Source organism: Amblyomma maculatum, chromosome 6 (assembly GCF_055883805.1).
Source record: "Amblyomma maculatum isolate TAMU_Amacu chromosome 6, ASM5588380v1, whole genome shotgun sequence".
In the NCBI taxonomy this organism is placed as follows: domain Eukaryota; kingdom Metazoa; phylum Arthropoda; class Arachnida; order Ixodida; family Ixodidae; genus Amblyomma; species Amblyomma maculatum.
In genome coordinates, this window is record NC_139349.1 from 36,381,493 (window position 1) to 36,408,813 (window position 27,321).

The 27,321-nt window shown below is 43.3% G+C and overlaps 1 protein-coding gene across 1 annotated transcript in view; it reads right to left on the reverse strand.

Moving 5' to 3' along the window:
- Window positions 1–26,325, reverse strand: part of LOC146185518 (cubilin-like) — a 124,027-nt gene extending 97,702 nt beyond the window's left edge. The window contains exons 1-18 of the mRNA XM_084606475.1: window positions 26,085–26,325; window positions 23,399–23,531; window positions 23,188–23,235; window positions 22,977–23,069; window positions 21,858–21,902; window positions 21,726–21,764; window positions 19,948–20,049; window positions 19,237–19,340; window positions 18,259–18,382; window positions 16,813–16,981; window positions 15,672–15,803; window positions 14,836–14,922; window positions 13,851–14,053; window positions 11,745–11,934; window positions 8,257–8,369; window positions 7,172–7,409; window positions 4,169–4,353; window positions 1,627–1,798 (exon numbers count right to left, since the gene is read on the reverse strand). Of these exons, the coding sequence (XP_084462601.1) occupies window positions 1,627–1,798; window positions 4,169–4,353; window positions 7,172–7,409; window positions 8,257–8,369; window positions 11,745–11,934; window positions 13,851–14,053; window positions 14,836–14,922; window positions 15,672–15,803; window positions 16,813–16,981; window positions 18,259–18,382; window positions 19,237–19,340; window positions 19,948–20,049; window positions 21,726–21,764; window positions 21,858–21,902; window positions 22,977–23,069; window positions 23,188–23,235; window positions 23,399–23,531; window positions 26,085–26,176 (2,269 nt within the window). The 5' untranslated portion in view covers window positions 26,177–26,325. The remainder of the gene's footprint in view (window positions 1–1,626; window positions 1,799–4,168; window positions 4,354–7,171; window positions 7,410–8,256; window positions 8,370–11,744; window positions 11,935–13,850; window positions 14,054–14,835; window positions 14,923–15,671; window positions 15,804–16,812; window positions 16,982–18,258; window positions 18,383–19,236; window positions 19,341–19,947; window positions 20,050–21,725; window positions 21,765–21,857; window positions 21,903–22,976; window positions 23,070–23,187; window positions 23,236–23,398; window positions 23,532–26,084) is intronic.
- Between the last annotated feature and the right edge of the window lie 996 nt (window positions 26,326–27,321).

Sequence of the window (27,321 nt, forward strand, 5' to 3'; positions counted from 1 at the left end):
TCATGAATAAAAAAGCAAGGTTTGTTGACAGAAAGCGCAGTAGGAGTAAAGTAGAGCTATACACGGAATATGATCTCATTAATTCGAGGTAGCGAAGCACTGGAAGTAGTAGGCGAATATGTCTACTTAGGGCATGTAGCAAAAACATATCAGGGCCATGAAATCGAATTAACCGTTAGGAGAACAAGACTGGGATGGAGCACATTTGGCAAGTACTCGTAGAGTATACCGGTCTCGCTCAAAAGTATGCAACAGTTGCATCTTGCCTGTACTCACTTATGAAGATGAAACATGGAGGCTAACAAAAAGGGTTCCAATTAAGTTGAGGACAATGCAGGGGGCTATACAAAGAAAAATAGTAGGGGCAAAATTAAGGGACAGGAAGCGTGCAGAGTGGGTCAGAGAAATAACTCAAGCTACCGACATTCTAGTGGAAATTAAGAAGAAGAAATGGGCATGGGCAGGACATGTACGAAGTGAGGATAACCGATGGTCGCTTAGGGTAACAAACTAGATTCCAAGGGAAGGAAAGCGTAGCAGGGGTGGCAGAAAGTTAGGCGCGCTGATGAGGTTAAGAAGTTCGCAGGAGTCAAGTGGATGCAGCTGGCATAGGACCGGGTTAATAATAATAGGACTATACCCACTGCCTTCGCCCGGCAGTGGGTATAGTCCGACTTATGATGATGATGATGATGAATTCGAGAAGCAAGCATTGGTCAAATGAGCTGGGACTCTCAGTTGATCACTATCTTGCTGTCGTCGCCAAGTTGCGGGTATGACAATAACACTCGGGCTGTTCGCTCTGCTTTGAAATCTCTTACTGTTTTATTGATCAGGTATGCCTATTTACTAGTGAAAATGAGTTCATTCGATTTAGTTCCGGAAAGAGGTGCGGTTTTTCAGAGTGCTACCGAGCACTTTTAATGACCATGCATAGACTTGGTAATGTAATCTCCCACTTTTAACCAACACATCTCTTTTATATCTGAATTCACAGTTGCGTGGAACAATTCAGCATGATGATTTTATTGAAATGTCTGCGTCATTGCAGTTGTCACCAAGAAAGTATGCGAAATAATATTAATGGAGACGCTGCATTCACATCACTGGGGTAATAAACTGAGCTGTGAAAGAAAACCATTGGCTACATCGCCTGGTTACCTTCAGTCGAATCTACTGCGGAGAATAAGTTGCGGCACATTGCCAACGGCATCCAAAATTGAACCGCGAACCGAATGACATGTGCGGCTATCCACAGCGGGAAAGTGGCTACAGGTGTTCTTGGCATCGTTTCCTTATTCGTCAAGGCTCCGCCGTTTTCGAGGCGTCAGTTTATTTTTGTTACAGTAGAAAACAACGTTGTTCCGGGCCTACTTTGACGGGCCGACATTTTGTGCTTATACGACGACGCTCTTGTCTACTATATAGGTCTGGACCGAGAAGGTGTCACCCATCAGACTAAACTAATGTCGCTATAATAAATGAAATCGTTTCAAAGAGTCAAAAATTGTTACAGACAGAACATGATAAACAGAGTACCATACGTAAAATCCACCTCACTTTAAAGAAAAAAAAAAATACACATGCGTGCGTAAATTGAGGCTGGCGCCTCTTTGCCAGGCTCACCGTTGACGGCAGCGTAGGTGGCATAGAAGCCCGTGTCCGTGTTAGACTCGTCCGAGTGGAAATGGACGAGCATGTTGTGTCCCGAGCTGAGGATTGGCTGCTCTCCAGCCGAGTTGTTGGTGCCGCAGAAGGTAGCCAAGAGCCGGTCCCCCTCAGTAGCCCCGTCGTAAATCTGTGCCGTCATTAGTGTACAGCGAAAATTAAATTTCTCAGTTTATTCTTCTCCACAAAACCCGAAAATGTTCGATCAATTACGCCCTTATAGTATATAAGTTTCATCACCTTGTTCTGGCAGACAGTGATATGACCTTTCTTGTTCCTTATCACACAGTAATGTAAATACCATTCACCGCCGTCTAACTTTGCTCCAAATTTCCCGTACAGTGTTTGAATAGGTAGTGGAATGGCTACCTTGATTCCTTTTCGTGATCCCCTTGCATCCGCGTTAGAGGTATATTTTATTGCAGTTACCTATCGGACGCATTAGCCTGAAAACACTTTGCAGAACTTTCAAATTATAGAGTCACATATTGTTTGTGCTTCTATCATGTGGGGAGGGCTGATCATAACGGTGTCTGCAAAAAGGCGCGAACATTTCGTGCGGGGATCGGCATCAGTAGCAGCACCTATCCTGGTAAACTGTCTAAATAAGCTACAATTTAAAATCATCCAGGTTTTGTTTATTTAGCGTGTGACGTGTACAAAAATATTAGAAATTTGCATTTCTAAAACACTATAAAAACAATCAAAGCTCACAACTGCCAGCTCGCTCTGGCTGAAAACCTTTACTTTGAGAGCATGACATACGAGCACCATAAAGTCTTAGTAGTGCAATCTACACAATTTTCTCTCCATAGCTGTCGAAATATCTGATTTGTTATCGTTATTAATATTATTATTTTTTAAACCAAAACTTTTCGTCTATACTGTTAAGCTTCATATCAGGTAGCACGAGCTTTAAAATGTGATTTGAGCCGAATTTACTTCTAATCTCTACTGGTCGACAATCAGTGACAGTTCACGCTATCCCTATTACTGGACAGAAGCAAGAGACTCATTTGCCACTTACGACTGGGAACACCTTACATGAAACAAGTGCTACATAAAATTGGGTGTGCAGAGAACCAAGGAAGTGCATATTGTCCCTAGGATGTGACTCACCTATCGCTGAGCTGTTCATGGCATTATAGCTTTAGGATACAACCGAAGAGAGACTTGGCCCCCTCTGACAAGGGGCTCTCAGTCCGCAGAAAAATACAGGGGTGCATTTAAGTCAGGTTACGTGCAGGAAAGCATTGTGAGTTCCGCGCCTAGTTCCGTTATGATCACTGCGCTTAGTTTCTCAGTACCGTTGCCTACTTGCTCCTCCTAACTGTCAAATTTGGACGAAGTCATGATTTGCGGTCGAGCGACCAAATTGCGGGGTTGGCTACCAAAACTTGGAAGTCACCACTGAGTAGGTGGCAATAAAATTAGGTTAGACACCAATATTGCTCAAATTCGGACGGAATTCGGAAATTTTGTGTTGAACAGACTGAGCAGTACAATAGGGAGAGAAAATCTGAACAGACTCATTTTACCTGAGAACGTGAAGTTAATCATATACAGGTCTCTGTTCGCATCCTACCTAAATTATTAATTTCTAGTATGTGGCACAACCACATTGGAAAATCTAAACACGTTTATAATAACACGAAGGAAATTTATATGCGTTAATGCTAACGTATCATACCTGCAATCTACCTCTCAGCTTTTTAAAGAGTTGAATATACTTAGAGTTAGTGAGATATATAGATTTAGGTTATCCCGAGAATATTACATTAGTCAAAAGCGCGGAAGCAATACCCTTACCGACATTGCTAGGCTGTGCTTAGCCAATTCAGTGTACACCACTAGGTCTGCCCCATTTTAGGAAATATGTACCTGCTGGACTAATTACGGTCGACAAATGCTGCCTGATCTTTTACCATGTATGTAAAATAACTATATAAATCAAGGTATCGAAATTTCTAAACTGCAACTTTCTGATCTCATCGCCATGTTCATCCGCTGAATCTTACTCTACTATTTTGTGTACCATGTGATACGCTGTCAATTGGTGCAGTGTCATGTAGTTTATTTTGATAAGTTGAATGTTTGTAAAACTTGCTACGATTCCATTTTTATTTCTGAATACTTTTCTTTATACTGACTGAGCTAGCTGGGTCCTAGACCATTTTTTTGTGCTGTTCTCGCTGCTGCCAGTGCCTGATAAGTGGGGTCAATGCAACTCAAGCCGCGCTTGAACGGTTTTTCCCTTGGCTCTTTTTTTCACCGTATAGAATAAATAAATAAAGTCCAATTCGAGGGTCCAGGGGTGTCATATTTTGGTGTCCCATACGAGGTCCCATACAATAAGAGGCGTGCTTATATCGCACGAGGTTTGTTTTTTTGTGAAATCCAAAATACAGAGGAACTATTTAATATATAGACGCTCTTGAGATCGCTGGTCGTGCGCATTATGCTTGCAGCACAGTTATCACATGAGTGAGCCAACGCGGACCTTGAGAAAGTCGTAGGAGCAGTTGGAGTGGTGCTCCATCTGGACCGTGGCAAGGTGCAGCTGGATCCTCTTGCCCGTCGGCACCGCCAGCGTCCACGAGCAGTCCCTGTTGGAGGGGTAGTGGTCCGGGTATCCCGGGGAGCTGACTGAGCCCACGTTGACCACCGGCATAACCTTGCCGCACTCTGCACACGGAAAGCAATGACGATGTTCACACAGTGTAAAAACAGACAAGGACGTCTTCACGTGACTAAAGGCAATGTGAGGAATCGATGATTAGGGACTCTATTGACGACGTCTTCGACGTTTGACAACGAGATGGAAATGTAGCGACGTCATATACCCCCTCTTGCATGAAGCAGATTAGACAGTTTAAATCCCACTCTATTCAGCCGTGACATTCAGTTGTATTCGAAGAAAATGCACATAAGAGGCTCACTTTTTGATGACGAACGCAACCGTACCTCGAGAAGAAACAAACATTCATGTGAACGGCACTGATAGGAAGAACAGGAACGCCTGCTGGCAAGCCAAAATTCTAGCCGGTGCTCCTGTTTACTACGATTAAGGACTGCGTTTGGTGCAAAAACTATGGTCGCCGTAGTTGGCCACGAACGAAACGCCCTGAAAACTTGAAGGGGTCAAAACATATGAACCCAACAATGCTTACGTTAAACGTTACGTCATTCTAGGAATGAAGATGAATAAAACAATGCCTACCATGTCAATTAAAGACCCCCATATGTCTCAAACGATTTAACTACAAATGTCCTGTTTATGCAGGATTCGAATCCACTACCATTGGTCTGCGAGTCAGATACGCCACCTGCTGAGCCACACAAACAAGGCAATCTTCCACGGCTTTGAGTAAGGTGGTCATATGAATATCGCATGGTCTTTCATGTAAAGTGGTAACTTAAGAGTGTCTGGTGATGAGTATGTGTGTTTAGAAAGGTTCACAGACCGCTATCACGTCATATCCTTTGGGCGTAGCTTAAGCGTCCTCCTATTTTTTCCCTCATGGTATGGTTGAGGTGCGAACCGGAAAAGTGAGCCAAGATCGTTTTCTTTTCTGTAGTCTAACGGACTGTTATAGACTGCGAATAAGGTTAGACTGGAAACTAGACTTATATTGGCGTCAAGAGGCGGACAAATAAACTATGGCGACTGTATGCCTTCTGGCTCGTTTCCCACGAGTTACTGCTCGGGAATGGCCATTTCAGATGAAACAGAAACTAACCTGTCTAAACCTGGAGTGGGTATAGTACGGACATACAAGTATGTGTTCACTCGCAGCTCCAAGCCTATGTTTTCTTCAGTAACCCCTTCAGGAGTCTCTTTCCAGGAATGTGTCATGTTTGAAGCAGAGGGGTGAGAGACGAGTATTTACAATACAATTCACTGCAAGTACGGCATGTGTGCGCCGCTCAGTAGCTTTGGCGTCCAAATGGTGATCTCAGTCCCAGGGTAGAATACTGGTAGCTGGTGACTTGTTTAGATGAAGGCAGAAAGAAAAAGATACCCTTCGGCTGTGATATGTCGGTGCATGTGTCATTCTAAATTGATCCATAGAACTCGAATACAGCGTCCCAAATAGCCCGTAAGGCTCTTTGGGATGACAAATCTCGACGTACAGCCTTGCTCAAAAATTCTGAAGCCAAACGATTTTTGTCTCAGCCGAATGGAACCGTCCCGGCATCATTAAAACCAAAGGGCCATGACATGCTGTGAGGTAGTTTTTAGTTGTGATAATAGCTCATTTTCGATCATTTTAAATGCCATTTCGGCTTTAATGATGGCATGACCGCGCCATTTTGCGGCTGAGACGAAAATCCTCCGGCTTTAGGACTTTTGATTATCACCGTGCATACTCACATACTTGGCATGTTTTCTTTTTCTTTTTGCGAATAAATCACGGGTTGTGTGTTTGAGAGCTTTGTCGCTTCTCTTCTCTCGCTTCGTAAATAAAGCCTTTATGATACACAACAATAAGCCGAACTGCAAAAGTTGCGCCCATGAAAGGCCAAACTAAGTGTTTTCTTGGTTTTCTTTACATGTAGGGCTACATTACATAGAAAAGATACTTAATTCATAGAACAGCGCAAAAAAAAAAGCAAAAAATGACGGGGACGTAGGAAGACAGCGCTCGTTTTGTCTTCCTTCGTCCCTGTCGTTTTTTTCGCGCTGTTCTACAGAATGGATTACCAATGTGCCCAAGCTTCTGTTTTAATGTGGATGTGGAGGGCAATATGAGTAGTTTTCAGTGAGCGCTTCCTAAGTGGTAACGGAAACAAGCCCAGAAGAGGGTCAACGCGACGAACAACCAGGCATCATTTCTGGGGTCGGGTGATTACAAACTGATGACTTCAGGTTTATACATTTTTTTATGAGCTCATTAGTCATACCACTTACAAACATTTATAAGACTTTTGTTTCAAATTCAGCCTTGTTCAAAACACGCATGTTAGTTCAGTGTCATCATAGCGGCGGTATTCAAATAAACATCAAGGCCCCTTTAACATACGAGCGAAGAAAATATTTGTAAGTCAACCAACTTTTCAGCTCGTAGGGGACGCCTGTATCATTTACTGTCGACGGATTAGCCCTAAGGTACGCACTTTATACCTCGAAGGTTTGCAAATAAATAGCTTAAGGAGCAGCACGTTCTCTCTCTCTCTCTCTCTTTTTTTTTTTTTCGCACTGACTGTAATCCCTGAAGAATTCCACGAGCGTATCCTGAGGTCAGAATTTGGTTGGACTACCGATTACATACTTTAATTCTCTACCGACCGCGGTGGCTCTGTGGTTAAGACGCTCGACTACAGTACCGAAGTACCCGGGTTCGATCCCGATCGCGGCTGCGCTTCGTATCCACCGAAACCATGTTCTGCTTCCGTGAGGGAAGATAGCGTCAATGTGCATGCATAAGTCCGCTAACCTGCTCTGCTCATTAAATTCGGGTAGAATCATTGTGGCTGAGGTCTTCGAGACAAGTGTACGCACCGGGATCGACGCCGGCCCACTCGAGGACGAACCCGTCGCCGGAAACCGAGCTGTCAGAATGGAAGTGCAGGTAGACCGCTGGCTGGCTCGTCACCAGGCTAGTGCCGCTGAGCATGGTGCCACAGTAGCGGCCGATGGTGCGCCGTGCAGACGTGGGGCCATCGCGGATCTCCAGGTAGTCGAACGCGCATTCGTGTCCTTCTTCCAGGTGAAAAGTGGGGAAGGTCAAGTTGAGCACCTGGAATATGAGTTGAAGGAGGGGGTCAGCTTTTCGTAATTCGTCAAAAGAAAAGACAAGATGGGCGTTAAAATGTTACTAAAATCGAATTCCTTTGTGGCAGGGTGAGACCGAAAGCAGAAAAATCTGAAGTTTGGAAAGGGAACGACAGCAGGAGATGCAGCGGCTTGAAAAAATGTGTAATGTTCTAATCATTTATGCATTAACAGTTTTGTCTCAAAGTTGAACAGAAAACAAATCTACATGAAATCGCCCGATTTCGGGGTTTGTTACTGTCAAAAGGCAGCAGAGAAGTACTTTTAGCAGCTAAAGGTAATCCAAAAGCATTATCAAGAAGTTTTAAAATGCCTGATCAGCATCAGTAAGAAAGATGGTAAAAAAAAAATGGGCCTTTTCTTATCTTATAGGTGGGAAAAAAAAGCAAAATATAAGAACAGAAAGTTCGAATTTTTGACCAAAACAAGCTTGAGTACACTTCAGTAGTAGTACGGCTGCCATTATTGAATCAAACTCAATTTGCATGACAGCACATTACCGCGGCTTATATGCAAGAAATGTGGTCAAAGAAAGTATTGGTGGCACAGTATATAGAAAAGCAAAAAATATGAAGCATATTACCCAAACCAAAACGTTTTAACAGGGACCTCATCACGAAGCTTTGCTAGAAAATAGTTGTTTGTTTTTCTCTAATGTGTCAGGGCTGAAAATTGGTTCGCAGACGATAGCTTAAAAGCAGTCGTACGGAAGTGACAGCCATTGATGACACTCTGGATGGAAAGAGAGAGGAAAAAAGGGTAATTTTTTTTTCTCAAAAGTTTTGACTTCCAGCATGTAAACATGTAAGTACCTTCTCCGGAGAAGTGTGGATGATCCATGAGCAGTCTCGCTTGTGAGAATAAGTGCCACCGTTCTCGGGGTAGCGAAGAGTCCCATTCAGGCCGTATAGATTATCGTCACAACCTGCGAACGAAATCACAGCGACAGCACAGTCACGGTATTATGAAGAAGCACGAACGGCTTTCGGCAAAGAATGTACCAAGTTATTCCGTTTACTGTTTACAGACTTGCGTTTTAAAAAACAACATCGGTTACTCAGAGTGGTCTGAGCAGGTAAGTTTTACAGCAATGCAGAAATTATGGGCGTTATAGATCTTTATAATGAGAAGATTACTTAGCTAAAACTAATCAGTCAATTTCACGTCACGATTTCTTTTTATTCGAAGTGGAAAAACTATATTGTTAAATCGAATGCCATCAACGTCAAAGGTGAGCCCCATTTAAAAATTTTTGGGTCATCCATGAGGCCTAAAACACCGAACATCAACATATATATATATATATATATATATATATATATATATATATATATATATATATATATATATATATATATATATATATATATATATATATATATATATATATATATATATATATATATATATATATATATATATATATATATTATTATATATTATTTTACGAAAGTGAGCCCCGTTAATATCACTGAGTGCATTTAACATTTCCTTAATCTGTAATTTGATTCGAAATTGAAGTATACGTACATCAATACTGTTTGAGCTGGCTTCAACGCATTGCATATTTATAAAATGGTCTTGCTGCGCAAGGTATTTTCGCGAGAAATAATACTAACTTCAACACAGACGGGGGCTACACAAGCTACTATTATATATATATATATATATATATATATATATATATATATATATATATATATATATATATATATATATATACATTTTATAAATATGCAATGCGTTGAAGCCAGCTCAAACAGTATTGAAGTACGTATACTTCAATTTCGAATCAAATTACAGATTAAGGAAATGTTAAATGCACTCAGTGATATTAACGGTGCTCACTTTCGTAAAATAATATTTTGCTTTAAAATAAAAAGAAAAACATTACTGGCTAATTATGGCTGGTTAGTCGTCTGATAACTCAGCTCTGTAATGTACTGTGCATGATGACCGCTTTGCTGTATAGCCCATCTGCACATACAATACCAAAGAATCTATCAAATTTTTGAAAATTCAAATATGTAAAAAAAGAAAAAGTTACAGGATATATTGTTATCGAAATTGCAATAAAAAGAATACGCCGTGGAAGTTGTAGTATTTGCTGTATTGACGTCATTTGTATTGAAGTTTCGCAGGAAGAGAGCTCAGTCTTACCGATATAATCAGACCTAAATAATATGCATTAATCTAAGCTCAAAGAAATTTAACAACTTTGAGACTTTGGTGGAACATATTGGTTTCGGAATCGTCTGCTGGCAAGGTTCGATTGTACGATTTTTTTACTAATATCAGAAACTTCTGTGAGATCTGTGATGGATCATTAGCTTACGTTATACAAAAACTCTCAACAAGCACGTTGTCAAATTGTCGCTTCAAAATCGCGCAGCGTGAAATGTCGCATTCGTGTCAAATCCGAGCCGAGGTGAGATAGTGGTTTAGGCCGGAAGCTACATCCGCTTCTGTTTGCGATGATATTTCAGTCAAAAACGGAAGTACGTGGGTGAGAGACGTTTGTTTTTTTTCTTTTTTTTATGCGTTTTCAACCTTACAGCGGTATTGGTAAATACAAGTCATTATCGAGAAGAACAAAATGTGCTTGCTGAAACTAGCTGACTTTATTTGAAGACATTTACGCGACCTTGCTTTAGATGCGTGCTTCACAAGGCTAAGTTCATTTATTTAATTTTGTTCCACCGGTTTATTTTCGCACCCTTCTTTTTTTTTTGTCATTCATTCTCAACCGCTGCCCGTTCAGTTAGAATCAAATGGGGGATGGGCAGTACGTAAAATAAATAAATAAATAAATAAATAAATAAATAAATAAATAAATAAATAAATAAATAAATAAATAAATAAATAAATAAATAAATAAATAAATAAATAAATAAATAAATAAATAAATAAATAAATAAGGGTTATTTATTACATCAAATAATAAAAATGAATTAAAGCTAATCTTATCGGAGATTTATGCACCTTCCTGGAGCGGAGAAATGAATGAGGACCTTTTTTTCTTCAGCCTTTAAAACAAAAAAGTTGTCCGAGAACACTGCAGAATCTGTAGTGGAGAAATGCGAAATCTTGAGCGTAGCTGCTGCCCACTATACATATATAATAATAATAATAATAATAATAATAATAATAATAATAATAATAATAATAATAATAATAATAATAATAATAATAATAATAATAATAATAATAATAATAATAATAATAATAATAATAATAATAATAATAATCAATCAATCAATCAATCAATCTTTATTTAATGTGCGCAGGAACAACCATGTGGTCTTTGTGCTGCAGCACAAAAAAAAAAATGAAAAAGCACAAACATGTTTACACACACAGAGAGAACACAAAAAAAAGAAATAAATAATACATGAAATGAAACTGAGACGAAAAGTATCACGGATATTAAGCAAACAATGAGTATCATCACTTATATACACAGTGAGAGAATTTTTTAGCACACCAGGAAATAAAGAAAAAAAAAAAGAACGGTAGGTAGAAGAGAAAAAAAAACAGATAACTGGCATTGATTATAGTAATATAGAAATATACATAAAATAAACAACCATTCCATAATAATAATAATAATAATAATAATAATAATAATAATAATAATAATAATAATAATAATAATAATAATAATAATAATAATAATAATAATAATAATAATAATAATTGGTTCACAGGAAGGGAAAGGCGCAGTATCTGTCACACTTGTTTCTGTGGACACCTGAACCGCGCCGTAAGGGAAGGAAGGAAGGTGGGAGTGAAAGTGGACATCGCGCGCCAGTTTTCGAACACAACTAGCGTTCCGTTGAACGCATCGAAGTCCACCGGCGTTCTATAATTGGTTTACGTGGAAGGAAAGGCACAGTATCTGTCACTCTCGCTGAAACATTTCTCGCGGACAAATGTTGGCGACTCGACGTTAAAGATCCCCAGGTGGTCGAAATTACTCCGTAGCCCTCCACTACGGCTCCTCTTTCTATCTTTCCACTTTCACTCCCATCTTCCTCCCTTCCCTTACGGCGCGGTTGCGGTGTCCACAGAAAACAAGTGAGACAGTTACTGCGCCTTTCCCTTCCTATAAATAAATCAGTTTTGGCGACTCGAGATTTTCATCATGAGCATAGAAAGCTTTCGTCTTAAAAAGGGGAGGATAGAGTGCTTGTACTAAGCCCTCTATTTAACAGTATTCCTCGCATCCCTTTTGTCCCCCAGATTGTTCAGTTGAATCTATAGCTCAAGACTCTGAGAAAAGAGTGCGTGGCCCACTCACTCATCCTGGGCGCCTCGCAGGTGGGACCCGTCCACTCGTCGGTGCAGCTGCACACGTACCGCCCACCTGGTCCGGCGGTGCACGTCCCGTTGTTCTCGCAGGGGGAACTGGCGCACGCGTCGCCCGAGCGGTCGCACAGTCGACCCGAGTAGCCAACTTCGCAGACGCAGAAAAAGTCGTTGCCACGAGCCTGCGAGGTAGTTGCGCTAGTTTAAAACAAGCAAACCTCTAGAAATCTAGGTGTCAGCTCAAAAAAAAAAAAAAGAAAAAAAAACAAAAAAAAACGTAACTTTCTTATTGCGCTAGTATTAGCTCCGACATTGAAACATATCGGCTCGTGCATTAGAAGTTTCGGTTGACCGGTGACAAGGTGGAGAGAGCCTGTCGACACTTTAGGAGGAAGGATTAAAAGAAATGAAGAGAGGGTAAGGGAAGGGCGAGGGTGAGGGAAGATAAGGTACGGCTGCGTATCACTCTTGCGAAACACTAGCGCTGACGAATTCGCCGTCGCACCTATGACATTGATTATCTATATGCCTTTTTCTTGATACACCACGTGAGTCAATTCGAATATCCACAGAGTGCCAGTGGAGGTTCTGGGTGCAGTTCTCGTTTGCTTTCTTACTTACATAGATAGCTGGCAGTATTAACCAAGTTGTCTGGTTTCATGCTGTGCAGTATACAGTGTGGCTCATGTGTAAAGAGTAGTGCGTAGTCGGTCGCTTGACCGATTCCGCGGCAAAGATATATAGACAGGGTTGTCCGCATTTGTACAGAGCTGATCAACGCAGGTACGACCACTCTGCTGCTACGCTACCGTGGACTTCTTTCTCCAAAGAAGGCGAATTTAGGTATGCAGATTCGAATTTGAGTACCCGTACAGATGAATGCAGTCAGCTCCTACTTTCTCCACCCGCATGAACTCCGCATTCGTGCTGCCACAAATACAGATCACGAAGATTTATATATAGCACGAAGGTGCATCGGCAGAGATCATGTAACAGCAAAAAGAAAACAAGAAAAAAATATGAATTTATGGCAAAGACGTGTATCGGATTAGAGCAACTATTCTCGCCTCCGGGAAACAACGATAAACTCGGAAGGCCGATAAAGTACTATGCCATTTATTCTATTCTAAGCAAGAGTTAATTAGCAGCAAAAGCTATTGCCAATAGCCTGCAATAGCGAGCTAAAAGAAGTAGCCTGAAATCCAACTGCAAACACTAGTTTAATACTTAGGCGTTACGGAATTCGGTAATACTTGGTAGTTGTCAATCTAGCTGTCTTCTTTTTCTCGCTGAGCAATAAGTAAGAAGACTGGCATTATTTTTGGTTAATTATACCAGTGGATTATTAATAATAAATGCAGATAAACAGAGTGGGTTTTGCGACGCTTCACGTTTAGCTGAGGCAAATTATGCAGTGGTTACTTGTTAGAAACGCACAAAAGATTATGTTCTTACGGTGTTCTCAGCCAAATGTAAAGAAACATGGAGCAAGAACGCTGCATTAGCCGTCTATTATTGCACGACTACTAGCTCCGGTTCCTTCGGCCGACGTTTTTCCGTATGTACGAACGTGGTCCTTTGTCTCCGTCATGCTTTCAGCTGGCATGTAATGTGCCGTCATTGACCACAGCTTATACTTGCTACGTGCTCCGAAACAACATGCCAACTAGACATGCGAAAAACATAACGCAGGGAAAAATCACGTTAAACAAAGGCGTTTGCCACCGACTCGTCTACGCAGCGATGTCCCATGATATAAACTGCTCAGATCCAAGGTTTAAAAAAAAAATGCTTAAAACAACGTTACGTATAGACGTGTTCTAATGAGGTTGTGTAAAGGTTAACACTTGCGATGAGATAATGACCGACACGGTAAACTTACTCAGGCTTGCAAGAGTATCATTTCGAGAAATACTGTAATTTATCATCTGGAAATCTGTAAAATTTTCGGTGAAATATTAGCGTTTGACCTACAAAATCCAACAAACCAAACGTTCTCTTCGAACTGCATACTAATTCATGACAGAAAGGTTTGGCACAAGGCAGCTGGAAAGTTTGAACAGCAACTGCATGTGGCATGGAAAGACGGTCTCCTCACCTGACAGAAGCCGTGCAAGCAGGGACGTGCAGCGCAAGGGTCCAATATCGGAGTCAACCCAGGCCCCGGCTGTGGCTGCGCCGGCCCCACGGCGCCCCCTCCACCTGGGGTAGGGCCTCCCTGAGGCAGACAGCCGCCGGGTCCCACGCCGTTCCCCACGTATCCGGGAGGACAGCGGCACTCGTGGAAAGTGCCCGAACGAGCTGGAGAGGTGCAGAACGAAAAAAGAAAGAAGGAAGGAGGATCAATGCTGACATCGGCAGGTATTCGCAAGCACAATTACAAAAGTTCGCACGAGATGCCTATGTTCTAGAGCTTATCCACCATTTCCTCTTGGATTTGTTTTCCCTGTCAGCGAGAAAATAATTCGCATATAGGAGATTCTGCTTAGAATATCAGTCTGAAAAGCCTTCATTTAAAGGTTCCATGCGTAATCCAAGAACAATTGAGTCTATTTGCTCTCTACCTAATTGTGTGCCGGCATTACTGCTCGGTCGGAATGGCAGAAAACAGAGCAGATTAAATTAAGGCAGCCTCATCTTATTGGCTTAGTTTCTTAGGTGGTCAGTGGAACAGAAACTACAAAATGGTTTAAAAAACAAACAATTGTGCAGGTTTATTCTCTGTCTTTTCGGATGATCAACTGACAGCAAGCTGTACTTGTACTGCGTCGCCCTTTCTAAGAACGTACTCTTATTGCTCCCAACTTTATCACGAGATTCGGAGGTTGCGACTTAATTTGAGTCTTCTCAAGCCAAGCCAACACTGGTATAAATAATAATCTTAATAATGATATGAATTACCCTACTACTACTACTACCACCACAACTTCTATTGTACGGTTATAAAGAGACAGTCGCAGCACCCGCGAGACCTGTCTAATATCGGCGCAGTGGTATTGAAAGTTATTTAGTCTTTGCCTGGCTTACGGGTCATAGGTGAGGGTCGCAGTTACGTTGAAACACGATCAGTGTAGCATACTCACGCAGGCAAGTAGCCAGGGGACTGCAGCCCCCGTTATTCACGTTGCAAGCGCCCACGTAAGTGCAGATGACGCCATCGCCGATATACCCTGCGCATACAAGTGAATTACAAACAAAATTGTTAATAGCAGCAGAAGAGTGTCAAAGAAGCGCCGAGTGAAAGAGCACTAAACAAACATGATAAGAGGGAGAGCCTCCGTTCGCAAGCCGAGCCAACTTTTCGATAAGTGGACTTGTATTCGTCTCGGCCGAGTCGTAGAAACACCGAGTCATTCTCAACCGAGTCGCGTTTACAGATGCTAATGAATTGATATCACTTTGCATACGCGCAAACACATCCTAGCCTTCAAACATTCGACAAAGTATTTTTTTTTTAAGTGGTAAATATCGCACATGCAGTCAAGAACACGTCCCGCGGACTGCGCAGCTCAAGTGCTCTTTAAGGGTATCCTGTCATCTGTACAGCAGTTTGCGATTTAAACTGCTTGAGGTTTTGTGCTTTACGAGCCTTTCCCATTCGCGCTGTCCCGTATGCTCCTCATGAGCTATATATAGGTACGATGTGAAAATTTCAGTGTGGAGCTGTGTGGCTGAAACGAACCGCGGCCAAATTAAAAAAAGCGAGAGTTCTATCTTACTGCGCGAGAGGAAATATTCTGCACCTTTATTTCTCAACCACGGTAAAAACACGTAGATCAATCACGAAATCAAATAAATACCTTTCGTGGGATATGTAGGGACAGCACTGCAACACACTGGCACATGTGGCGAACATACAGGATTTGATAAAAGTAACAAGAAGGGAAAACGGATGTTGGAGTGGGAACTGTTCACTCACCCAGCGGGCATGGACCACAGAAGCGGGAGCCTACGGTGTTGAAGCAGTCTACGCGGGGAGTCTGGGAGCAGCCCCCATTGTTTATGAGGCACTCGTCGATGTCGGCACAGGAGTAGCCGTCTCCCGTGTAACCTGAAAAATGGGAATAGTATAACTGTGCGAGGCGCTATATCTCCACCTTCAAGGATATGACGCGGCTGTCTAAATGGCTCCCGTTTGCCAGTTTTCCTTGGAAATCCTCGTTCACGTATGCGCACTAAACAACTTGCTTATTCGCTAACCCCTAAATTTGCGCCTCCATTATTTCAAGCCAACTCATGTGCACACAGTCGCAAGACATCGCATTAGATAAAGGATCACCCGACATAAAGCCTCTCTTTAAACAAGCCGTACGAACATGGCCGCGTGACCTAGGAGAAGACATTGCGACCGACTCGTAATCCAATGGTCTCCGACGGTTCTCAAGGAAGTAGGCCAGGTTGGTCGTGAGGTCTCATTGTGTCGCACAAAACCCCGACCAAATAGTGCTTAGTCATGCTACCTGCCACCTGTCACAGCTGTTCACCCTGGTTTTGGCCTTCAACGCCGACGCCACATTTTGTGGGGAAGGGGGCCTTTAATGTTCGTGTTAAAATCGCGTTAAAATCCAGGTGCGGCGTCTCGCGCCCATCTCTGAGCAAGATATGACAACATTTCACTGTGCTTTGTCATGAGAGGAATATTGGTGAAGTCACCGGCAATGACTGAGCAACTACCACTGCGGGGAGGTTTCTTAGAAGGGCCTTGATATATGTAATGCAAACAAAGATGTTGGCAGACATAAAATTTACAATTTTCTTCCTAAGGGATCAAGATAACGACAGTGATAAATTATACAATCTGCCTACTTCGTACTTCGTTAGGACTTAGTACTAGGCCAGATATTCTGAAAGCATTAATTCAGGATTCGCTATACTGGAGGGAAAAGGCGCGTGCATACTGTACTGAAACACTCGTTCTTTTAACAAGGTTGACGACTGGGCAAGTTGGTAAGGGTTCATACTTAACCAGCCAAAGTGTCTCGTCCTTTGGCTGGTTAAGTATGAACTCATTCTTTTTTTATTTATGCGCATTAACAACATTTGGGATACAGATGACTGACCACTGGGGCAAGGGCCGCAGCCGAATCCTCCCGGGTAATTGATGCAGGCCACGGGTGGATTCCTGGAGCAGAAGTGGCGACCCGAGGCACACTCGTTGACGTCTTCGGAGCACGAATGCTGGCCTGGGCCCTTGGTCCAGCCTTGGTCGCAGATACACATGTACGGAGGCTGTGCATAAACATGCGCGGAGGCAATCAAGACGAGCCCTGCGTTGTGTTAGCTTACACCGAGCACAATGAAGAGCAGAGTTTGCTTCGAAGTTTGCACGTTTACACAAAAGTTTACACAAAACATACGGGACCACAGGCATAAAAGAGGCTCAAATAAGGGCTGTTGTGTTTCTCCCTCCGTTCCATTTGTTTTTTTTTTTTTTGCTTCTTTATTTGGAACACGTGCCCCCAATCGCACAAGGCTTCAAATGTTTGTAGCGTACCCCTAAAACCTAGCAGGGCAAGGAAGAAGTAGCCGTATTTGTAACAACAGGATTCGTCCAATAACGTACAGCATTCTATTATCGAAAGAGCATCTAATCTTTTTTTATTTAATTTTTTTAGTCTGAACCAAAGTTTGCGGCTGGTGTTGTGCCGGAAAAAATAAAATGCAATCTTTAGATTCTCTTCCGCATGAGAAGAACGTAGCTTCATGACCGGCTTTGAGGAGGAGGAGGGGGAGGATAACTTCATTTGGCTACGATGATGGCTGCTCGTGGACATACAGAGGCCGACATTAGATTAAGAAGCACTCTGCATGGCGTCCGCTTCTTGTCGATCAGCATCAGCTGGTCGGAGGAGTTGGAGGCTAGCATAGTATTCTCCTACCAAAAGCGGGATGTTAAAGAGATGGGGCTTACTGCGCGAGGTTACGGGCAGACCTGCAGGTAACACTACGGTTTAGCAGCTTAAGGGGGGAGGGGGGGGGGGGAGCTGCTTGGCAATTAGGGCAGTAGGATGGGTGTATGGGAGTTTACATTGTGCCACTACAAGCGATTTGCACGAATTTGCCTAGCGCTGCCTCCCGATTTCGCTGTCCCCCTTGTTTACGAAGTGGTAGTGGCGTCTATGTTCCATATAGTGACGTCGCGGTGGTCATGAAATCTATTACCGCTCCTTGTGTTTGGAGGGGACTCCAGAGGCACCAGGTGAGAAATTTCTGGGTTCGTACGCATGAACGTGTCCATCACAGGGGAAACCTCGTGCCCGAACCACAGCGTGATGATTTGTCGGTTGTACGGGTGTGCACGAGTGGCTTGGTGACGAAGCAAAGGAATCACCACTACGTTGGTGGGCGACTGCCAAAGTGTTCCTGGAGTTGACTGCCCTCCAGCGGATGTTTATTTTTTTTTCGGCAAATACCAGCACGCGAGTAACTCTTACAAGATGCCGAAATGCGGCAGTGACAGAGTGGCGCGAAAATGCCTTTCAGAATCCCTAGGAGGACGCTCTTACCTGGTTGGTGTTAGGCAAGCTTACACAGACTCCATGGTCACAGAGGGCCGTAGAACTGGCTGTTGTGCAGCTGTCCTGACGTTCCGTACAGCGAGCGCCGTAGAATCCTTGTGTGCACTCACAGCTGCGGATGAGTGAAAGATGCAAGAAGAAAATTTTTACTTGCGGCGCGCTTAGCCCCCAGGAAACAAGAGGGGAAATGCAGTTCACACACTCGGAAAAGGCGTTATTTGCAGTTATCGTGAAATTTGTTGTCCAAATTTAACTTTCACTGTAAAATGTGCATGTTACTCAATCACCCATAAAATAGCTGAGTGTCTTGATATTGCACCAAGAAACCACAATAAAAAAATGAACTGCGGGAAAGCTTTTTCCATTTCGGCACATGGCTGTTGTAAAGGTTTCCGTTATTTTTTGAGGAAGTCGCGTATTTCTATTTGATTGGAATACATTGGCGAGAATGGAGTTCCTTCCAAATACACGCGATCAAATTACTAATAATTACATTATTTGTCCGAAACTTCTTTGACCTATTACTTAAAAGACGGATTCACCCTTTGTTCCTTCACTGATATGGTATTCAATGGCTCTGTTGCTACAGACACATCATTACTATTTTCAGGGAATTGCCGTGTCCTGATGCCGATCGAAGAATATCTTGTAACTTCATTGCACCACGTTACGCTTTTCTGCCTCTTGGAAATCTGTTTTGTTCTAGCCAGTTGTTATCTCCTCGTTGACACTTTGACAACAATCTGAACTTTCTGAGCAAAATCAGCGCCTGCTCTGTGGTATTGAAATGACAGATGACTACGCCTCAGCTACTAACGTCGACTCTGAGGGTAACGCGAAAGGGCGTAGTTTTTTCGCTTCCAATTGACGTGCCATGCTCTAGAAGAGTTGTGTTTACGAGAATTCAAGGTCATAAACGCATGCTAGGCTTTCACAGGTGAGCATTAGTTCAACTGGTAAGCTTACCGGTAGCTTCCGGGAGTGTTGATGCAGCGGGCGTTGTTCTGACATCCAAGGTCACTTCCTGCCCAGTGAGAGCACTCATCCACATCTTCTTCACAACGTGTTCCCTTTGAACAATACACGCATGGAAGAGTGACAGGTGCAGTTTAATGAGGAAGCACAGCTATCATGTTAGTAATGCACAAAGAAGCTTTATCCGCCTGAGGCGCATATACACACAGGAAAATATAGAACTAATAAAAACAATGAACTCGCGGGTTTTTTAGATATGCATCACTCAAATAAAGTACTTCAGGTTCATGCAGTACACGAGTAAAGTTTGTGGAAATACTTCATATCTTGCTGTTATCCCTCGTCTCACAATCTTCCTTTCTCAGTTTTAGCACGTTCATTTGAAAATATATATCGAAAAGTATGACAAAATCTTAGTCTGTGGGCTGCTATGCTGGTACCAAGTGGCCTTCACAAATAAAGAGACGAGATAAAGAGACTCCATTTCTCTTTCTTGCGATCATTAGGAATTTTTGGCACAAACTACGACTACCTACCATTACTACCGCAAAAGCTACCTTGAAAAACGGTCTTGACTGGCTGATTTTGATATCCTTTTTCCAAATGGAATGAGAGGACCGGGTTGGCAGCTCCTGCCTAACGTACCGTCAGGCAACCTTAGTCAATGCGCGGCCATAAAGATATGCAAAAACTTCGTTATACCTCCCACGGAGCCGGACAGATGCAGGTGTACGCGTTGAAGCGAGGAATGCAGGTTCCACCATGACTACACGGATTTGACACGCACGGGTTCCGGTTAAGGTTCTGCGAAAAAGAGGAGGGTTATCAACTGAGCACACATAAGCCCAAAACTTAGATGTAAAGAGCTCGAGTCGAAGACACGCGACACTATGAACGCATCACCAGCACCCCACGGAATCCTTCTCACCGAAAGGTAGTTGTGCGGCTTTCAAAATGGGCCAAGCGCTCCCTATGTGTATAAAATCGTAGTACAGCTCACACCGTCAACTGCACAGGTGTGAATATCAAAATATACGATGCACTGAAAAGAAGTAACAAGGCCTTGCAGCCGAAATGAGCGTGTATTGTTGCAGTCCACAGTTATTAAGCACGTACTACTGTTCTCGTAGTGCCGTGTAGTACCATGTAGTGCTCAAGCCCGAATTTTGGAGAATGAGACGTCACTATTGCGGAAGCACCGCCTAAGCATGGCCGCGATGCGTATTGCATGAGCTTCTAAGCACTGGTAACAAACTTGTATCATGTGGGACGAAATAACTGCGACTCCTTCCGGGACGGCTCTGCACTACGCACGACCACTCACGGTGCAGCAGTGGCCTGCTGCCATGGTAGCCGCGTCGGCGACTACCGAAGTCAACGCAGGCGGCGAGGAAGTGCGTAGCTTGTGATGCACACACTAAAATTGCATCATTCTAATCTACTACGCCGTGCATGTTTTTTAGCACTGGTGTGTGTTCGCTGAAAAGCGTGAAAAAAAAAATGGCCGTGGTTTAGCTTTGGTTAAACTTATCGTGTAAAAGAAAACTTCATTCGCCTGGCTGCGACCTTTGAACTAACCTTGATCTGACCTTGGCCTTGTATACCACCTTGGTGTTGCACCATAGTAACACACCATGGCTTTACTGTTGTTTGACCTCTAGCTCACTTGAAGGTGAAAAACTTCAAGCTCAAACTTCAAAAAAGCTTATCGGGAATGCTTAAGCTTCGACCTTAAGTGTATGGTGTGATAGCATAGGCTACCAGCCCACCGGTAAAAATGGGTACAAGCGTCCCCCGGCTTGGCGCCCGGCTCTCACAGGGGTGTGCGCTTGGAAGGGGCTCCGCAAACCCCGCTGCGCTCCTTCGAGGGCAAAATAGTTTAGAACACTTCAGCCTACAAAGGTGGTTTGAGTTACCGTGTTTCATGGGGTTCAAAAATGAAAAAAGGGCCACATAATGTGCCCCGCTTCATATGTGGTATAAACGTGCCTGCGTGGCCTAGGGGTAATGAGAATTCAGTGGTCCTGGTAGGCTGATTTTGATATCACCCTCCCATATGGAAGGGGAGGACCAAATTCCCACTTCCTACTAAACGTAACATCAGAGAACCCTACGCCCAGTCAGTGGGCGGCCATATCAGCTACCAGCAACCGTCTGTCAGCTCACAACGCCAATGCCGGATTTTCGGCGAACGGGGCCTTTAACGCTATCGCGTGGAAGTGTTCCGCAAGAAACCAAGGACTACGCTTATGATGAGTCGCTGCCTATCTTGCACATCAGACGCTATCAGCAACATAGCAACATAACTATGTCTGGTAGGCGTTTAGAGCCTACGTACGATCGCTGTAACCACCACCCAATCGCCTTCATCTTTACTAGTGGTCCAATACACAGCATGCACGCAAAGTTCAGCCATCGCTTGGCACGTTCAACAAAGCGTGTAAAAAATTACAGAAGGAATCTCAGAAGAAAGAGCTTACTGCACGAAGTCTTCGCAACGCCGACACAACACGGTTGAGCTAGAACAAAAGAAAAACACAGGACAAGAATGAATAATGAGGCAGTCGTTGTTCTAACGGAAGATAGCTTGCATACAGGGGTAGTCTACTTACAGGACCTCGCAAGTTTCGGGTCACATTGGCCTCTATTCGTCGAACCTGCACGGTAGGGATAAAGAGAATGTCATGCGTTCGCAGTTCTCAAAACCAGTAAAACATGCAAGAAATGTTAGCGTATGATTTCTCCTTGGCTACCTGTTTAATGCCGTGAGTCAAGGTACACGTAATCATTGTTTATGGTTTGGCTTTCTACTCCGCTCCATCCCCTCCTCCGACCCCTCTTCCGATAAAGAATAAAACAAAATGTTTTATTTCCTACAAAATCCGGTGATTGCTTCAGTTCTGGACAGGAAAAAAATTTACAAGGAGAAAATTCAGGCATGTTTGGGAGACTGCTAGAAAATTAAGAAACTTACTAGAAAAGCTATCAAGTGCTAAACACTCACACTGTTCAAATGATTTCGAAGGAGTTCAGAACTTCAGGCTCACGCGCAACATCTTCGTTGTCACGTGGGCTGAAATATTGTTGTCGTAAATTATTACACCAACGCAGGAACGAAGCCGACAGAGAGCGAATCCGATGTAAGTCGATAGGGAATGAATCCAATGAAAGAACAGGTCAAGTTCTTATTGATTTTATTGGTAGGGCTGATTGCAAATTATGCTTAGTATTTTGTTATAAGGTAAGTATTTAGAAAGTAGTAGAAAAAAAACTGATTGCATACCACTTGTGGGAAAGGAACTGGCGACCTCCGAATTTCACGTATACGGTGTTCTGACCATTGAACTACAATGACAGACGACGAATCTTATATTTTGATTTTTATTTATGCTACGTGTAGTCTATGGCTGGGAGCGTTCACCAGTGCCACCCTGCCCCACAGGGGTGGACGTAGTGCATCCTGCATTACTCTGAGTGTCATATGGAATGTGAGGTAACAGGGACGGTAGAAGCTGTGTCTTTACCCTCTCATGCAACCTATGCCACCATGAATGCCAGAATTGAGAACAACCCTAACCAGTGGAGCCTAATTAGAGGCTTTTTATGGCATTATATGCATGAAGTGAACAGCGTTCGAAGCAAGGAAAGAACAGGAATTTTTCATATTGCACTAATTAAAAAACATTCAAATTAATTAAGCAAAATTCACCTATTATAAATGAGTCTCGTACCTTACTCTGCAGCGAGCGGCATTTGTCGTTAAGTTCGTTCATTTCAGTGCGAAGCGTCGATACAGCCTCGACTGTTTCTCCAAGTGCTTGAAGCTGTGAAATGAAAGTGAAAAAAAAAAAAAAAATTCTTATTGATGCTTGGTCAGGGAGCAAGGATACGCCACTAAAAACTCATCAACACAACTAGGAGGAGGAAAGAACGCATCAGCACCTGATTGTTATTTGTAATAGGTTCCAGCGTCCGCGCTGCCTCTGAAACCTGAAATTCGAGAAGAAAAAGGGAAGACCTTTAGGCGCAAGACTGGCAGTCACACATATTGAGGCTCGTGTACGAATCATAGATTGTATATCGGATACCGTCAGGCCGTAGTACAAAAATTTAACATAATATGCTATGTGACTTCTGGTCCTGTAGCACTTACTTTTGCGAGGACCTCAGCAACATCGCGTCCATTGAGAAAAATGCCTCCGCGTCCTGTTGCAGTGCGGAAGCTTATATTCTTACTCCTGGGAACTTGGAATACCATGTTGCCATCGTCCAGCACAACCCTCGGTCTAGAATGCAAAGAAACTAGGCAGATTAGAGATTAGGTAACAAACTTCATAAGTGTTGTGGATTACATGCAGGCGGGCTGTATAGTTAATCGAAAGCTCTGTACTACTGCCAAAGAAAGTATTCCCCCAAAATGGACCATTTTGATAACGTATCCGTCAAGTACTGTTGCTTCAGGAAAAAGTCTTGGAGCCAGAATTCCCTGAATGTCTTAGTATCGTCGAATCTCATTAGTATTTAGTTGCCGCGAAGTGAATAAGGCACTAAAAGACCATAAACGCCTCGTGCAAAAAAGAAAAAAGAAAAAAACGAATTCGAAGACACCATCTATATGCTTTAGCCTTTGTAAACCTCTGGCGTTGCCTGCACCAATTAACTTGCGGAAACCCTCATCTCGCTTTTACAAATGTTTGTTGTATATTTGTTGCAATGATACATCATAACTACTAAAAAAGAACGATGCTGCAATTCTCGCTTAAAAAAAGATCCGTCAACTCTAGCTAGCCACCGTATAATTTCATGAAGTGGCAATAAACCACCCTGAACCTGCCAACCTGCAGCTCTCCATGTCAATTCAGCAGTAGGTGCAAGAATGATGACCGCGGCCCCATGCAGTGTATGACTCCATTGGTTGAATATCGGCCGTAGAGGGGTGTTTATCGCTTCCTGTCCATATCTGAGTCCTGTTCATCGGTATCAGTCACATTATCAAGTAAAAACAAAATAATACACCAGAGCTGCACTTAATTCTGCTTGCGTGAAGTAATGCGAAAGCATTCCGTGTTCTGTCGTGCCGCCTGGTGGATTCACCCGAAACTGTATTAGAGCATCTCGGCCGCACTCGGTCATATTTCTTATGTGCATGGAGTGGTGCATTTACTTATAGTTAAATAAGGGAGCGCGCAAATGGAGCTTCATGAAGACGACGATTGAGGTTTACTGTACAGCGTGAGAGTGTGCTCCAGTTTTACGTGAGGCGTGATCGGCTACGGCGATCCCAGCCGACACCGAGGCGGACTTTCTCTTCCCGAGACTGTCTCTGCTGTGGGCCTTCAAACTCCTGGCTTACTTCCTGAAGAACATTAGCCTGGCCTATCGTCTGCAGCCCCCTATGGGGCTCCTCCCTCTGTGCTCGGATAGTCGTTCGATACCGGGGGTGGCATGATTTATTTATTTAGTGTCAGTTCGTGCGGCACTCTCTTCTGACAGGCTCTGACGACAGACTCTGTCCACGCTACCCATCAGCAAAGAAATGATTTCGAATTAAAGCGCACATATCGGTGATCATTCAGATAGCTCAAGCAGTGACGAAAGTCACTCCACAACGCACGCCACGCTTTTACTTGTAAGCACGGACGCGGCGTGCGCAGCTCTGCGTACACTGAGGAAGAAGATGAAAATTCTGGGTTATCATGGGCATAATACGGTGGTGAGATAACGATGGAATAATTGCGTAATATTTTCTACGTTATGGCGCTTATGACCGCAAACTGATGGAAACCAAACGCATAACGCTGTTGATACCTGCAATGACAAATAGCCAAGTAGTAATAGCCGTGCCGTATTAGAGGAGAAGAAGATGAGAGTGCAAAAGAAAAAACATGTGCCGTAGTGAAGGGGTACAGAAGTGGCTCTCGTGATCTCAAGTGCGATTCATGCCTGAGAAGTGTGTGTGTGGGGGGGGGGGGGGGGGGGGGGAGGGGGCTGTACGAAGTTTTATAATAATCTGCAAATTGGCTCTGAAAGGTACCAAATATGGACAGCAAACCAGAAACTAGAGCTTCTCTCAAGAAGAAAAAAAATGAGGAGAAAACATGAATGCTCGTGGTGACTTGCTAGAGTAGTGGCAATTTTTCGACCATTTTGTTACCAGAAAAATGACTGGATCTGCCCCCTTATTGGATTTTTATAACTAAGAACAGCATTATTATAAGAAAAGAAGCATATTTTTGGGCAGTTGCACTTTTCTATTAGTACGATGCTTGAATAAAACGCCTCATTGCAAATTAAAAAAAAAAAAGGCACAGCAAAAGGGACGGCGTCATGTAGGCACAGTGATGGCATGCGTCCATATTTTTTCATGCCTTGCACCAGGCTGCAAGGGTACGGGAAAAAGTATATTTTATTTTTTATATTAACCGTGAGTTTACAGGCTCAAAGGGGCCTTTTCAACAGTGGAATCCCGGAAATGATTGGAGGGGACCTGACCCTTACCCTGACTCAGGCAAAAGGAATATTCGTCCTCTGAGTTCATAGTCGGTAAAGTCTCGTTCTCGGCGTGACTGTTTATAGAGGCTGAAACGCTGTCTCTTTCATTCTTTAACTCAGCCATTACTTTACACGTCTTCACACTGCTCATTACACTTATTTAATGCCCCCTAAAATACTTGAAAACTATTGCAGTCTTGAGCTAGCATTTGCCTTTCTTTTTGTTTCCCTAAAAGCAAAAAACGCAAAAAGGAAGATCTACGCATTTCACTATCAAGGGGCAGAAGCATGCGGAGAAACAAACATGGCGTATGTTAGCTTAAAATTTGTCTGGGCCAGTCACTCACCGATCTCTAGATGAGTATTCGGCTGCCGTGAGAGTGGAGAGGAGCACGGCCGCCACGACGGCGATGGTCGCGGCCCGCGGCCCAGTGTCCATAGTCGCTGTCCTCGCTGCGAGACTCCCGGAGGCACAGCACACCTATGAACCGAGTCGCACGTTCACTGCTCCTCTGCTCAATGGACGTGGTACGCCCGCTGCGCTCTCCGTACTCGCTCCCGCTCGGCCGCAGCTGGGCCTCGTCTTCGGAGCCGACGGCGGGGAGAGCTCGAGCCAGGCGCTGCTCGGCGAGCATATATCCTAGGCCGCCCCTCCCACCTCTGTCACAACGGTGTCCATTGCGGTGTCCGGTTTCCATTCTCTCGTCTAGAGGTCCGATTTGTACCTCCCTCCGCGTCTCGCACGTTTTGTCATTGCCAAATTCCGTACAATGTGCCATTGAGTCAAAATGTAACAAAAGGATGGAGGCGGTGTTCAGAGACCGGAAAAGAGCGGAGTCGAAGTGAACATATGAGAATTAATGATATTATATCTAGTATTAGGAAGGATAAATTGGCATGTAAAGGGCACGTAATGTAAAGCAATGTAACAGACAGTATCTTGGAGCAACGCATCATATTTCAGGAGAACATAAACATCGCCACGACAGCCGCAGAGCTTTTTTCATTGATTTCAATCAGACATGATGGAAGAGGTAAGACAAAAAGCTGTGGATACCGCTTGACTGGGGCCTCACCCTCTCAATGGCAAACAGCAGTAACAGAGCATACCGATTCGGAGTAAGTAATAAAGAATAACTAGGAATAAAAAATACAAATAATAGTTTGCAAATGTACGTAACTCAAGCACGTGAAGAAAAAATAAAAAGACAGCTTGATTCTAGTAATAAAGAAGGATAAAAGGAGCAAAACTACACTGGGGCGACTTTTTAGAGAAGTAATATACAATAAGGACCATGAAAAAGTATAGCATAACAAAGTGCGCAGCAATAAAATATGCATCAAAATGACAAACACATAATTTATCAAATCAAAATTGTTCAAAATCTTATTCCTTGAGAATCTAAAGTAAACACAAGGACCGGCAAAATAGGCACCGGTATGCCATAATTTTAACTTGCACTTATATTTTTATTGCAAAAATACTTCGTTGTGTATCACTGAGGGAAAAAGATTTAATTGTTTCAGGTGTCTAACGGGATGATTTAGTATGTCAATATTTCGATCAAGAAAACTGTTGAGGAG